General features: G+C 41.8%; 1 protein-coding gene across 2 annotated transcripts; it reads right to left on the minus strand.

Moving 5' to 3' along the window:
• Window positions 1-287: 287 nt before the first annotated feature.
• Window positions 288-14,320, minus strand: LOC139414941 (protein phosphatase 1 regulatory subunit 14B-like). 2 transcript variants are annotated; one of them, XR_011634918.1, is made up of 5 exons: window positions 13,797-14,264; window positions 4,128-4,208; window positions 3,812-3,844; window positions 933-2,589; window positions 288-636 (listed from the first exon to the last, which is right to left on the minus strand). XR_011634918.1 is itself a non-coding variant. In XM_071162590.1 (4 exons), the coding sequence occupies exons 1-4, from the start codon at window positions 13,983-13,985 to the stop codon at window positions 2,527-2,529; spliced, it is 366 nt and encodes a 121-aa protein (XP_071018691.1). In that variant the 5' UTR covers window positions 13,986-14,320; the 3' UTR covers window positions 288-2,526. The 2 variants fall into 2 exon arrangements, 1 of the variants encoding a protein (XP_071018691.1); XM_071162590.1 differs by having other exon boundaries at window positions 288-2,589; window positions 13,797-14,320.
• Window positions 14,321-14,759: the final 439 nt, after the last annotated feature.

The raw sequence follows: 14,759 nt of genomic DNA on the forward strand, positions 1-14,759 counted from the left end.
AGGTGCAGTGAAATGTGTTGTTTTACAGATAGGTGCAGTGAAATGTGCTGTTTTAGACAGGTGCAATGAAATGTGTTGTTTTACAGATAGGTGCAGTGAAATGTGTTGTTTAACAGGGTCAGCCATAGTAGTACAGCGTCCCTGGATCAATTTAAGGTTAAGTGCCTTGCTCAAGTACACATCGACACATTTTTAACCTTGCCGGCTCTAATACTCGAACTCGTCACCTTTTGGTTACTGGCTTAACGCTCTGCTACCTTCTGCCCTGAAGAATGTCAAAACTCTGATATGCTTCCACAGATTTATTGAAATTCACAAAGAGAAAAAGTTTCGATTCCCCCCATTGGGATCTTTAGCGGTTCCAAGGCTCGTCGACATTCTGTGATGCCTAACTGCCCTTTTATGGATCGAAGTGAATTTGTTTTAGGTGATATTTTCCAGAATATCATAGGTAACATCACAGTACACATATTTTCTATTGGAGATCACATTTGAAATTCCGATGTAACAGTTAATGAGATTTTACAGTACTGTCATGACATTGGCCTGGGGGATAGGTTTATGACAGTCCCCCCTTTTTCCTCTCTCTACCCTACTGAGGTTACATTTGCAAAACTCTTGGTTAACATAGAGATTCTGGGAACGTCAGAAGGTGGGGGGAAATGGGGGAAATGAACTAATCCGACCAATGGAACATATGCGGTGGTACTTAATGAATATGATGTCAGTTCGGTTGTCATCTGAGACATTCTCATCAATGATAAGATGACATAAACTCTACAGTGGAAAGTCTACACATCAGAGTTATCGGATTCACATGGAATTGTTGTTCAATTTAAATGTTTGAATATGAAATTATTTGTGACAGGATGAAATGTGATTTTAGCTTCAAAAATGTGAGATGTGCGTTTACATAAGATAGGGCTGCTCACTCAGTGGCCTGCCCACGTGAAGAGACAGAGGTTGTAAACTATGAAACACACCCCTTTTCTCCCTTCCTATATAAAGCCTTGACGACAACATAACTTTCTGTTCTGATGATGTGAGGATGACGGTCCTATGTCAGAATGGTTCAGATAATAACTACAGAACGAAGCCAACATCAGCGTGAGCTTTGGTTACGAATGGTATAAACTTTGAACTCTTATTCACTACAGAAGTGATACCTCCTAGCCGTTGAGTTAGCAACAGCTGCTGCAAACGAGGGTTAGGAAGGAACAGACAGAGTATCCTGTCTATCACACAACGACGTTACTACAACTTATCCAATTGACCACCAGAGACATTCTTCAAAGGATAGAGGACTCGATTTGGCAACACGCTCTTCCATCTACCACCAACCTACTGAAGCGCAGCTCAGAGTAAATATTTATTGCATTTTCCTTTTCCAAATGGGCGGTAATTTAGAATGCATAAGATACTGTATTTACGATAGCACAGCCTCTTTCCTTTGTTCCTCAGTCTTCCGGCTCTTTCGAATCAAACCCAGCCCTTTTCCTTTGTGTAACAAGCTGTCATACCTGTTCCGCCCGCTAGGGACGTTTTCCTTTATGACGTAATTTGTCATCAAGTTATGATTAATTCTGTGTGATTAGTTAGGTATTTAGTAAATAAATAATTAAACCCAATTTTGTATTGCTGATTCAAATTGTTAGCCAGGGTTCATGCAGATAACTAAGAATCTACAACTTTCAGATGAGACTGAATTAAGGTGATGATTAATGTTGACTGCTATTGATGTAAAATATTACTAGGTCTTTAAGAGTTTATTCGGAAGATAACAGCTCTATAAATATTATTTCGTGGTGCCTGACTCTCTAGTTAATTACATTTACATGATTAGCTCAATCAGGTGATATTAATATAGAATAGCATATCATATTACTTAATCCGGCATAGCCAAAGTCACGACAGTACATTCTTGGGCTAGTCATAGCAGGGGATTCATCAGAGAAAACATTTCAGAAAAAATTCAGAAAAAAGAAAAAAGAATGTCAACATAACAATAAGCTGTGATCTGATTATTCAAAATGCCAGAAGTGTCCATTAACACCGAAGAACATAACAAACCAGGCCATGGTGAATTGGTGAACCATTCTGTAACATAACAGTGAAAAACATCGACATAAACGATAGACTGGATAATCCATCAACACTAGACTGGATCTCTCATTCTACTTCAGAGGCAACTGATACCAAGAGGTGTTTGAATCTAGTAGGACATCCCTATGCTATATTACGTCATATATAAACTCAGTTTTACACAGATGCCCCATTGGAAGACCCACCAGGCTTATGTGAGTAAGACATATATGGTATCAAATGGTCCTAATAATATAAGGTCAGGACGGACTGGCCATGGGGACCCTCTTTGACAAGTGCTGCCAACCACTAATATAGACACTGATAGTGCAGATTGTGGATACATAAGAATATATCTAGATACATGAGGACTGTCACTGTACACACATCCACAGCTACAGGTGAGAGACAATGGTGTCTCATTTCACATGGTCCAACTTTTGTTCATTTTTTCAGGGACATCTTGCGAAGTCCCTTCATACGATACAGCAAGCCGTCGATGAAGTCCTGTCAGGAAACAGTAGAGAAGATGTGAGCGAGAGGTGGTAATTCTGTTTACAGGTTAACCAGTCAATACGTGCATGCACAACACAGTTTTAGGTGTGTTTATGGAAACTTAGTGGAAGTATATCTCACATGTTGTGGTTGTAAGAGTCATTTTGATAGGGTGTATGTTTGGGTTTGTTTTGGGCTGTCACTTCTCACCACTAGAGAGCAGTCTCACTGGGGTAAGGGGTTGTGTGGTGGGGTCAGGTCCTGGGGTCGTCTGTATGAGTGCCCAGGTAAACAAGTAGCAGTCGTGCATGGGTCAACGGAAGATTCACTGTTTTTTACCGCACATCACAAGATAATAATCGAACATTTAGGGGCTGCTTATATTTGTCCTGTTACACACTTGTACAAGCGTCAGTGTGTCATGGAAATGTGTTTCTTTCATATCCCAACTCTCCCTGAGACACCCACAGGGAGTGGGGTCACGGCCAGGGTCACCATTGTCCAGCGCCCCTGGAGCAGTTGGGTTTTCACCTTGTCGGCTCTGGAATTCAAACCACCAACCTTTAGGTTACTGGTCCAACGCTCTAACCTCGAGGCTATCTGCCTCCCGTTAGAAAGATTGCCTGTATCATTGGATTATTCATTAAACGGTGCCTCACCCACCCATCATTAGCGTGTCAATAACAGTTTCCACATCCTTCATGAATCAAGTAGCTAACTTTGAAATAGCCAATACCGTGGTAGTTACTATGTCAGGCTTTTCCTTTCTCTCAGCTGAATGTGCATGGGGCTCAGAGTGAAGCTGTTTAGGGGTGGATGGCTCATAAAATGACTGGAATGGAGTGTAATGGCTATGAATGGAGTGTAATGGCTATGAATGGAGTGTAATGGCTATGAATGGAGTGTAATGGCTATGAATGGAGTGTAATGGCTATGAATGGAGTGTAATGGCTATGAATGGAGTGTAATGGCTATGAATGGAGTGTAATGGCTATGAATGGAGTGTAATGGCTATGAATGGAGTGTAATGGCTATGAATGGAGTGTAATGGTTATGAATGGAGTGTAATGGCTATGAATGGAGTGTAATGGAATAGTATCAAACACGTGTTTGATACTATTCCATTCCGGACATTATTATGAGCCGTCCTCCCATCTGCAGCCTCCACTGCTAACTACATTATCAAATCCAAAGGGCCTTGTCTCTCAATGCAATTTGTTTGGTGCTTCCTTACCTCTTTGGGCTTGTCACAGTCTTGAAGAAGGTCCTGTAGAAATAGACATGGGAAACCATGAACCCTTTCACTCTGACTCTTTGTTAAAAATCACAAGGTGTTTTTGACAGATTTAGAACAGGGTTGAAATAGCTTTAGTTCTCGTTCAAATAGTTTGAGCGTTTGGTTGAGCCTGTCAATGCCAGATGGGTTGAGTTTTGCACTTTGGGGACTGTTCCAATGCCAGCCAAATTCAATTAAGCACAGCTACAGTATTTGCAAGAAGATGAATAGTATTTGTACACAGGTCTGAATAGACCAAGGATTTTGAGCTCACATGTAGCTTTGCTCTCTGTTCTGCGTCTGATAGATCCAGCAACTCATCCATGTCAATTTCTAACTCTGGAATATCCTCCTCCTGAAAGAAAGGCAAAACACAAACAAAGAGAGAACTGGAATAAAACAAGAACCCAAATGTCAACAAGATAGCTCTCCATTTATTCTAATAATACATTTAACCAATGAAAAAAAGGCTGAATGTCCTCTCTGTCAACTGTACACTAATGCATTTCTTCATCCAGAATATACATTCTGAGAAAGGGCATCCGTTGCTTTCTCACTCAACCATTTTCATGAACCTGATTGTTGATGGATGAACACACACAACGATCACTGTGAAAGGAACAAAGCAAATAAAAACATTCCCTTTTTTTCCCCTCCTTTTTTTGTTGTTGGTTGCCAGCAGATTTCCATGTTGATAGGAAGTGATAGCATTTTTGTGACCCACACAGTCACGCACAGATAATAGTTCAGACACTTAGTCTTTTGTGTTGACGGCCAACAAGCACAACATTCCCTGGCATACACTGGGCTTTGGTGGACCACAGTTGTCCCACTAATCATGCAGCCACAGCTACCAAAGAGCCAATGACATACTTTAAAGGTAAATAACCACAAAAAATAAAACATATTGTGCACCTATAACTCTACAATTCCCATTCACACTGTTCTGCCATTTTAATATCAATGAACTATCGCAAACGTCTGACATAATGTGGATGGTAGATCTCCAGGAAGAGGTTTAGGCATAGAGAGGGCTAATAGATCATAAGATTTACCCAGAGAACACTTTCCCTTGCAAATTAGCTTCCATTGAAATGATCCTTAGTTTTCAATGATCATTTCATGAGTATGTTGGCCTATACTAGTAAATCTGTTCCCTATTGTACCTACCTACAATTTGTCTAATGAGACAAAATGGCTGCCGATCCTGACAGTAGAAGATGGGAAATGACTGTTGACATCATTAATGAGTGGGGAAACAGCCAGGAAACCAAAACACAAGTGCACCTAATGTTCCCTGCACACTTACGCAAAGACAAAAAGGTTCTTATTCTACGCAGCAGAACGTTTTGGTCTAATTAATGCATGAAGATCATTTGTCATTTGTGTTGAGATGTTGCTTTTCAACAGCATTAGGGAGGATAATGGAGAAAATGGGTTGGGCACTGAAATGGTTTTCAAGAACCGCAATCATGAGTACAGTGCATACATTTTTCAAACCTCAAAATGACTTTGCAACTTATTTAGAGCTGCATTTCAACTGACAAACAGGCTAATTATAAAGCTCTTAATTTACAGTTGTCATCTCCTGCATTATGGTACCTTTTTGTTGTACCATTCCAGAACAGGAAATTGTGGGCAAGAAGGAAGTTAGGCCTTGCCCTGTTTGTTCTCTGTTAGGTTGAGATAAAACAGGGATGCTTTCCAAAATACATTCTAGCTTATGGTAGTGACATTTTTTATCAACTTTAACTTCCTTTTTCTCTTAGTTCGTTCCACTAACTGAGAAGGCATCAAGGAGCAAACACATATTCTGCCCAATAGAAAATATAGTTATAGACCAATGAGGGTAGTACGCTACAGAGGATAGTGCTTCAATCAATCAAAGGGTAGTACTTCCTGCCATCCAGGACCTGTCTACTTCTTCCATTTAAGAATGATGGAGGCCACTGTGTTCTTGGGGACCTTCAATGCTGCAGAATTTTTTTGCCACCCTTCCCCAGATCTGTGGCTCGAATTCCTTCGAACTCATGGCTTGGTTTTTGCTCTGACATGCACTGTCAACTTATGCACTGGACCTTATATAGACAGGTGTGTGCCTTTCCAAATCATTTCTAATCAGTTGAATTTACCACAGGTGGACTCCAATCAAGTTGTAGAAACATCTCAAGAATGATCAATGGAAACAGGATACACATGAGTTCAATTTCGAGTCTCATAGCAAAGGGTCTGAATACTTATGTAAATAATGTATCTGTTTTTCAATTTTAATAAATTATCAAAAATGTCTAAAAACCGGGTTTTGCTTTGTCATTGGGTGTAGATGTGTGTGGATTGATGAGGATTCAACAAAATGTGGAAAAAGTGAAGGGGTTTGAATCATTTCCAAATGCACTGTACATATTACCTCAAATACCTTGACTAACATCTATCCCCGCACATTGACTCGGTACCCCCTGTATATAGCTTCGTTGTTAATTTATTGTGTACCTTTTTTATTTTTTTATTTTTTTACTTTGGTTTATTATTATTTCAAAAAAAAAAAATGGTTGGTTAAGGGATCGTAAGGAAGCATTTCACAGTAAGGTCTACACCGCATGTGACAAATAATGTTTGATTTGATGAATGGGTGTACTTTTTGTCCCCTTTGGAAGTGGAACTAAATGCAGTCCCTCATCTAAATCTACAAGACAGCCTATTCCGCTGACACGGCAGCCTTTAGCGTCACAACTCTGGAAAGCCAGAACAAGCTTGTCAGCAACAGTCAGACTCTTAGAAGTAATGATCATAAAACGAGGACAAGGAAAATCATTAGGCTATATTAAGCTAGATAAGGCTAACCCTGTGAGCTAAATGGGCCATTATCCCTTAAATGCAATACATTAGCTAATGTTTTCTATTGTATGACCTTGGAGCTTTAAAAGTTATGTTCACCCCTCCTGTGGTAAACTTCAGATGTAGGATCTTATTTTGAGCCAATTTGTTAGAGCAGGAAAATAATCTTGCAGCAACAGGAAATGTGAATTATATTGTGGATTATAATTTTTGGACATTTTTGTAGGGGTTGATTCATTTTTCATTAGTGCAAATCAAGTCAAATTTCTAAGTAAAAATGACAAATGTTAGAAACCTTTTTAAAACTCAAATACACTACAAGTTTGCAAGTCCTGATTGGCAGGAAAATGATCAGTGTGAGAGTGATCAAATTAAGATCCTACATCTGTAGTTGTCCATTAAACTCCATTCAAATCCACACAATGACACCTCTTTATATATATTTATTAAACGTGTTAACTCTCGCAAGGCTGCAGGCCCAGACGGCATCCCCAGCCGCGCCCTCAGAGCATGCGCAGACCAGCTGGCTGGTGTGTTTATTCGATCCCTATCCCAGTCTGCTGTTCCCACATGCTTCAAGAGAGGCCACCATTGTTCCTGTTCCCAAGAAAGCGAAGGTAACTGAGCTAAACGACTACCGCCCCGTAGCACTCACTTCCGTCATCATGAAGTGCTTTGAGAGACTAGTCAAGGACCATATCACCTCCACCCTACCTGACACCCTAGACCCACTCCAATTTGCTTACCGCCCAAATAGGTCCACAGACGATGCAATCTTAACCACACTGCACACTGCCCTAACCCATCTGGACAAGAGGAATACCTACAGTGCCTTGCGAAAGTATTCGGACCCCTTGAACTTTGCGACCTTTTGCCACATTTCAGGCTTCAAACATAAAGATATAAAACTGTATTTTTTTGTGAAGAATCAACAACAAGTGGGACACAATCATGAAGTGGAACGACATTTATTGGATATTTAAAACTTTTTTAACAAATCAAAAACTGAAAAACTGGGTGTGCAAAATTATTCAGCCCCTTTACTTTCAGTGCAGCAAACTCTCTCCAGAAGTTCAGTGAGGATCTCTGAATGATCCAATGTTGACCTAAATGACTAATGATGATAAATACAATCCACCTGTGTGTAATCAAGTCTCCGTATAAATGCACCTGCACTGTGATAGTCTCAGAGGTCCATTAAAAGCGCAGAGAGCATCATGAAGAACAAGGAACACACCAGGCAGGTCCGAGATACTGTTGTGAAGAAGTTTAAAGCCGGATTTGGATACAAAAAGATTTCCCAAGCTTTAAACATCCCAAGGAGCACTGTGCAAGCGATAATATTGAAATGGAAGGAGTATCAGACCACTGCAAATCTACCAAGACCTGGCCGTCCCTCTAAACTTTCAGCTCATACAAGGAGAAGACTGATCAGAGATGCAGCCAAGAGGCCCATGATCACTCTGGATGAACTGCAGAGATCTACAGCTGAGGTGGGAGACTCTGTCCATAGGACAACAATCAGTCGTATATTGCACAAATCTGGCCTTTATGGAAGAGTGGCAAGAAGAAAGCCATTTCTTAAAGATATCCATAAAAAGTGTCGGTTAAAGTTTGCCACAAGCCACCTGGGAGACACACCAAACATGTGGAAGAAGGTGCTCTGGTCAGATGAAACCAAGATTGAACTTTTTGGCAACAATGCAAAACGTTATGTTTGGCGTAAAAGCAACACAGCTCATCACCCTGAACACACCATCCCCACTGTCAAACATGGTGGTGGCAGCATCATGGTTTGGGCCTGCTTTTCTTCAGCAGGGACAGGGAAGATGGTTAAAATTGATGGGAAGATGGATGGAGCCAAATACAGGACCATTCTGGAAGAAAACCTGATGGAGTCTGCAAAAGACCTGAGACTGGGACGGAGATTTGTCTTCCAACAAGACAATGATCCAAAACATAAAGCAAAATCTACAATGGAATGGTTAAAAAATAAACATATCCAGGTGTTAGAATGGCCAAGTCAAAGTCCAGACCTGAATCCAATAGAGAATCTGTGGAAAGAACTGAAAACTGCTGTTCACAAATGCTCTCCATCCAACCTCACTGAGCTCGAGCTGTTTTGCAAGGAGGAATGGGAAAAAATGTCAGTCTCTCGATGTGCAAAACTGATAGAGACATACCCCAAGCGACTTACAGCTGTAATCGCAGCAAAAGGTGGCGCTACAAAGTATTAACTTAAGGGGGCTGAATAATTTTGCACACCCAATTTTTCAGTTTTTGATTTGTTAAAAAAGTTTAAAATATCCAATAAATGTCGTTCCACTTCATGATTGTGTCCCACTTGTTGTTGATTCTTCACAAAAAAATACAGTTTTATATCTTTATGTTTGAAGCCTGAAATGTGGCAAAAGGTCGCAAAGTTCAAGGGGGCCGAATACTTTCGCAAGGCACTGTATGTGAGAATGCTGTTCATCGACTACAGCTCAGCATTTAACACCATAGTACCCTCCAAACTCGTCATCAAGCTCGAGACCCTGGGTCTCGACCCCGCCCTGTGCAACTGGGTACTGGACCTCCTGATGGGCCGCCCCCAGGTGGTGAGGGTAGGTAACAACATCTCCACCCCGCTGATCCTCAACACTGGGGCCCCACAAGGGTGCGTTCTGAGCCCTCTCCTGTACTCCCTGTTCACCCACGACTGCGTGGCCACGCACGCCTCCAACTCAATCATCAAGTTTGCGGACGACACAACAGTGGTAGGCTTGATTACCAACAACGACGAGACGGCCTACAGGGAGGAGGTGAGGGCCCTCGGAGTGTGGTGTCAGGAAAATAACCTCACACTCAACGTCAACAAAACTAAGGAGATGATTGTGGACTTCAGGAAACAGCAGAGGGAACACCCCCCTATCCACATCGATGGAACAGTAGTGGAAAGGGTAGTAAGTTTTAAGTTCCTCGGCGTACACATCACAGACAAACTGAATTGGTCCACCCACACAGACAGCGTTGTGAAGAAGGCGCAGCAGCGCTTCTTCAACCTCAGGAGGCTGAAGAAATTCGGCTTGTCACCAAAAGCACTCACAAACTTCTACAGATGCACAATTGAGAGCATCCTGTCGGGCTGTATCACCGCCTGGTACGGCAACTGCTCTGCCCACAACCGTAAGGCTCTCCAGAGGGTAGTGAGGTCTGCACAACGCATCACCGGGAGCAAACTACCTGCCCTCCAGGACACCTACACCACCCTATGTCACAGGAAGGCCATAAAGATCATCAAGGACAACAACCCCCGAGCCACTGCCTGTTCACCCCGCTATCATCCAGAAGGCGAGGTCAGTACAGGTGCATCAAAGCTGGGACCGAGAGACTGAAAAACAGCTTCTATCTCAAGGCCATCAGACTGTTAAACAGCCACCACTAACATTGAGTGGCTGCTGCCAACACACTGACTCAACTCCAGCCACTTTAATAATGGGAATTGATGTAAAATATATCACTAGCCACTTTAAACAATGCTACTTAATATAATGTTTACATATCCTACATTATTCATCTCATATGCATACGTATATACTGTACTCTATATCATCTACTGCATCTTTATGTAATACATGTATCACTAGCAACTTTAAACTGTGCCACTTTGTTTACATACTCATCTCATATGTATATACTGTACTCGATACCATCTACTGCATCTTGCCTATGCCGCTCTGTACCATGACTCATTCATATATCTTTATGTACATATTCTTTATCCCTTTACACTTGTGTGTATAAGGTAGTAGTTTTGGAATTGTTAGCTAGATTACTCGTTGGTTATTAATGCATTGTCGGAACTAGAAGCTCAAGCATTTCGCTACACTCGCATTAACATCTGCTAACCATGTGTATGTGACAAATAAAAATTGATTTGATTTATAGGTATAGTACAGGGGTTCCAATTAAGGTATTTTGGCAGCTGATGCTTAAGGTTACGCTGTGGGGTATTTCGACACAGACGCCTAGGGTCATGTGTTGAATTATTGAAGGTTATTCCTTAATTCACGTGTGGTTCCAGGGGTAGACTTTATCGGTAGCTTGATATCTTTTTTTCAATTTTTCTCTTTAAAACACACATTGTATTACAAACCCTGTGGAATTGAACAACAGCTAGGACTAGTTTCATAGATTGTGTTTATGCGGCCTGTATGTACCATCCCTGACTGCATTCAACACCATACACTCATCATCGGTACTCTATAATCTGAAACCAACTATTACTAAACCATTAAAGCTCAGGTTCTATAATTTAGGGGGAAATTAGTTTAGGTATTGGGAAGCCAATGTCATTCACCGTGTGAAGCTAAGAGGAGGTTTAAGCACAAATAGCTGAGAAATTAAGCTGATCCCCAGAATATTAATCAAGTCAAGAATCTTTGAGCAAGAAATGTTCAGTGCATTTATCTACACTGTGGGCAAACATGTTAAATCTTGGTAGGCTAACTGGAGGTAATCGCTTACCTGCCGTAGCATGCAGAGAGGATTTACTCTGCAGGGGGAAGTCAATAAGTCAGCCATTTTGTTTTTTGGAATGAACTTAACACACAAAAAAAAGAATGTGACCTCTGACCTGTGTGTTAGTGGAAGCTTAAACCACCTTTGTGGCATACTGGAGGGTAATGGATATGTTTCTGCTTCTACAATGTTTTCCTTTTAGTTTAGTGAATATCAATAAAGTCCAGATTACTTTTGTTTTTCCCCCCATAGCAAACCACTTCAGACCTTCCTCGTATCACTTGGCAAGCTCCTTTACTCAATTCCTACTTTCTTTCCACTGGCATAAATCAAGTAGAACACACGTACTGACTGCTACTTGGAAAAATGCTACAGTATTAACTCAATGAGTAAAAAGTAGATTGTTATTCTCTTTTCATCTTTCCATCCTTTCTCAATCATGTATGAACTATTTCTAACCTCAGTGTCTTGGAAAATAATAATGCTATCTGATCATTTATCATGAATGCAGTGAGGGTCCAATCCCTCAGATCTGGCTAGGTCATCCTGGAGAATGTCAAGATTAAATGACTTTGAATTGATTTGAACCCACAACACAGTCTGTTGTACACTACTTTGGTATTTCCATTAATATAGGAACAAAGAAACAACTATTCAGAGACAACAATGAGTGCCTACCAGGGACGAAATATCAAGGAAACCTTCTAGAAAATGAACAATATTCTTTTGAAGGAATATGATAATAAACTGGTGGTGATTTCTCAGGCCAGTTCACTGTACTTCTCCTCCCATACAAATGTGAGGCTTTACACTGTGAAAGCAGCTTCAGTTTTAATACTCAACTTTTATCTTTCAATCAGAGCTACTGGACATGGTGTTAGTACTAAAGATGCAAATGTAAGATGTATTTCATTGATTCTATTATTGATTATGTAAAATATTTTTTGGCCACCACTGTACTATACAGGGCATTGTATAGCAGCATACCACCCTGCATCCCACTGCTGGCTTGCTTCTGAAGCTAAGCAGGGTTGGTCCTTGTCAGTCCTTGGATGGGACACCAGATGCTGCTTGAAGTGGTGTTGGAGGGCCAGTAGGAGGCACTCTTTCCTCAGGTCTAAAAAAATATCCCAATACCCCAGGGCAGTGATTGGGGACGCTGCCCTGTGTAGGGTGCCGTCTTTCGGATGGGACGTTAAACGGGTGTCCTGACTCTCTGAGGTCATTAAAGATCCCATGGTACTTATCGTAAGAGTAGGGGTGTTGACCCTGGTGTCCTGGCTAAATTCCCAAGCTGTCACCTAATCATCCCCAGCTTACAATTGGCTCATCCCCCTCCTCTCCCCTGTAACTATTCCCCAGGTCGTTGCTGTAAATGAGAACGTGTTCTCAGTCAACTTACCTTGTTAAATAAAATAAATTGTTTCAGGCCAACTTTTATTATGGACTTTCTTACAATGGGGGCAAAGGTGACATTGGATGGGGGCAAAGGGGACATTGGATGGGGGCAAAGGGGACATTGGATGGGGGCCAGCACACCGACTCTATTGTCACCCACGCTGCTGGTCATATGACGCCTTAGTTGAACCCTGACTAGGCCCCTTTCTCTCTCAAACACTGGGTTCTTTAGCCACCAGTTATTTACTTCCATATAGGCTTCACTGGCTAAGGGACAACTGTGTCCCAAGGTCATGTGAAAAAAGACAGCGTTCCTGACAATGACCTCCAGGAGGGCAAAGTAGAAATAAAAGAATTCTAGAGAACTTTAGCTACAGTACTTCACTTACAGTACATGTGATTTTAGACTATTTATAACGGAAGTTGGTTTAATGGGTCACAAAATATGAATATGTGTATACTGATATGTGTTAATCAAATCAAATCAAAATTATCCTAATGTTAGGATTGATTGAGGATAAACTGATCCTGGATATGTTTCCACAGGCATCTACAGTATCTTGTATCATCTATATATCTTCTATATATGGTCTATCTATCATCTATCTATCGTCTATCTATCGACTATCTTCTATCTCCCAAAACAAAAGGTTTACGGTTCACTGACAAGGAGCCAAAACTGGAGCCCAAATTTGAGTTTCCATTGCATTTCCTAGGGGCCCGGTAATCAAATTGCCACAGCTGAGGTTATAATTGGACTGAGCTCCCTCTGGTTCCGGGACTAATTATTTGAGTCAATCAAGTCTTCATACTTAGCCTCACTCAGCCTCATTCAGGTTCCCAATTCAGTTTGTCTGCTCTGGAAACGCACAGAGAAATATCCCAAGATAGCTAGATTCTGTCACAACATGAAATAACCAAAGTACTGAACTTTATCTCCTTCTCTCTATCCTCTCTAACAAGGGAGCACCATCCCCTCTTCCCTCACCTCTCCTAAACTCTGTTTCTCCCCTTCTCTACCAGGCGACTGTTGCTATGGGAGCTCCCTTGTCTAAACTAAAGCTTGCTTACTTTACCATTATATTTACATCATGCCCTAATAAGATACTGGTCCAAGACTAGTTTTTGATATATTACACCACAATGGTGAAGATCAACACTGGTGTAAAAGGAGCTGACCTTAAATCAGAAGATAGCTTAAACTCACCTCACAGTCGAACAGGAGATGCAGCTGCCCGTCAATCCACTCCTCGATGTCCAGCCTCTTTTGCAGGTCCTTGCGGTTGTACTTGACCGTGAGTTTTCCCAGTCTGCGTTGAGGAGGCTCCTCTTCCGCCTTCTCCTCACCTGGGGTTTGGAACAAGACCCTGTGCTGGGGACCCGGTTGGGTGGACATGCCTCTGTCTGTCTGTCTGTCTGTCTGTCTGTCTGTCTGTCTGTCTGCAATGATGTCTGTCTGTCTGCAATGATGTCTGTCTGTCTGCACTGCTGTCCGCCTGTCTGCACTGCTGTCTGTCTGGCTTCCTCTTATGCTCTCTCATCTGTGTATTCCTACTTCCAAACCCCCTCTGTATCTCTCTCTATCTCTATGGCCTCCTCTCTTTCTCCCTCTGCCCTGCTTTCCCTTCTCTCTGTCATTTCCTCCTACTTTCTCCGGGGCTCCCTCTTTGACTCCACCCTTCCCCCTCTCTCTCTCCCTCTCTCTCTCTCTCTCTCTCTCTCTCTCTCTCTCTCTCTCTCTCTCTCTCTCTCTCTCTCTCTCTCTCTCTCTCTCTCTCTCTCTCTCTCTCTCTCTCTCTCTCTCTCTCTCTCTCTCTCTCTCTCTCTCTCTCTCTCTCTCTCTCTCTCTCTCTCTCTCTCTCTCTCTCTCTCTCTCCACTCTCTTCTTCTTTAATTTCCTATCCTCTTCCTCGCTCCTCTTACACTCCCCTCTTCGTCTCCCATCTTCCTCTCTCCTCTCTTTATCCCTGTCAATTTACTTTTTTATTTTCTGCCTCTGTCTGACTGTCTCTCGCCTTTGCTCTGTACATGGTAAGAGTGCAAATGCTTTCCTTTCCTTTTTGTGTGTGTGTTTGTGTGTGTGTCAAACCCACAACACGGGGAGTTTTTGACAGATGGCTTGCTGCCCTTATTTCGAAAATACATTTAAAAATATACAGTATTGCAGAGT

The sequence above is a fragment of the Oncorhynchus clarkii genome, chromosome 8 (genome assembly GCF_045791955.1).
Source record: "Oncorhynchus clarkii lewisi isolate Uvic-CL-2024 chromosome 8, UVic_Ocla_1.0, whole genome shotgun sequence".
Taxonomy (NCBI): Eukaryota; Metazoa; Chordata; class Actinopteri; order Salmoniformes; family Salmonidae; genus Oncorhynchus; species Oncorhynchus clarkii.

Excerpts from the sequence above, each read along its gene's own strand:
- LOC139414941 (XM_071162590.1), bottom strand. The coding sequence starts at position 13,985 with ATGTCCACCCAACCGGGTCCCCAGCACAGGGTCTTGTTCCAAACCCCA. Across the intron at positions 3,845-4,127 it reads AACAGAGAGCAAAGCTACAT|GACCTTCTTCAAGACTGTGA; the intron begins GTGAGCTCAAAA and ends CTATTTCTACAG. Across the intron at positions 2,590-3,811 it reads ACTGTGACAAGCCCAAAGAG|GACTTCATCGACGGCTTGCT; the intron begins GTAAGGAAGCAC and ends GTTTCCTGACAG.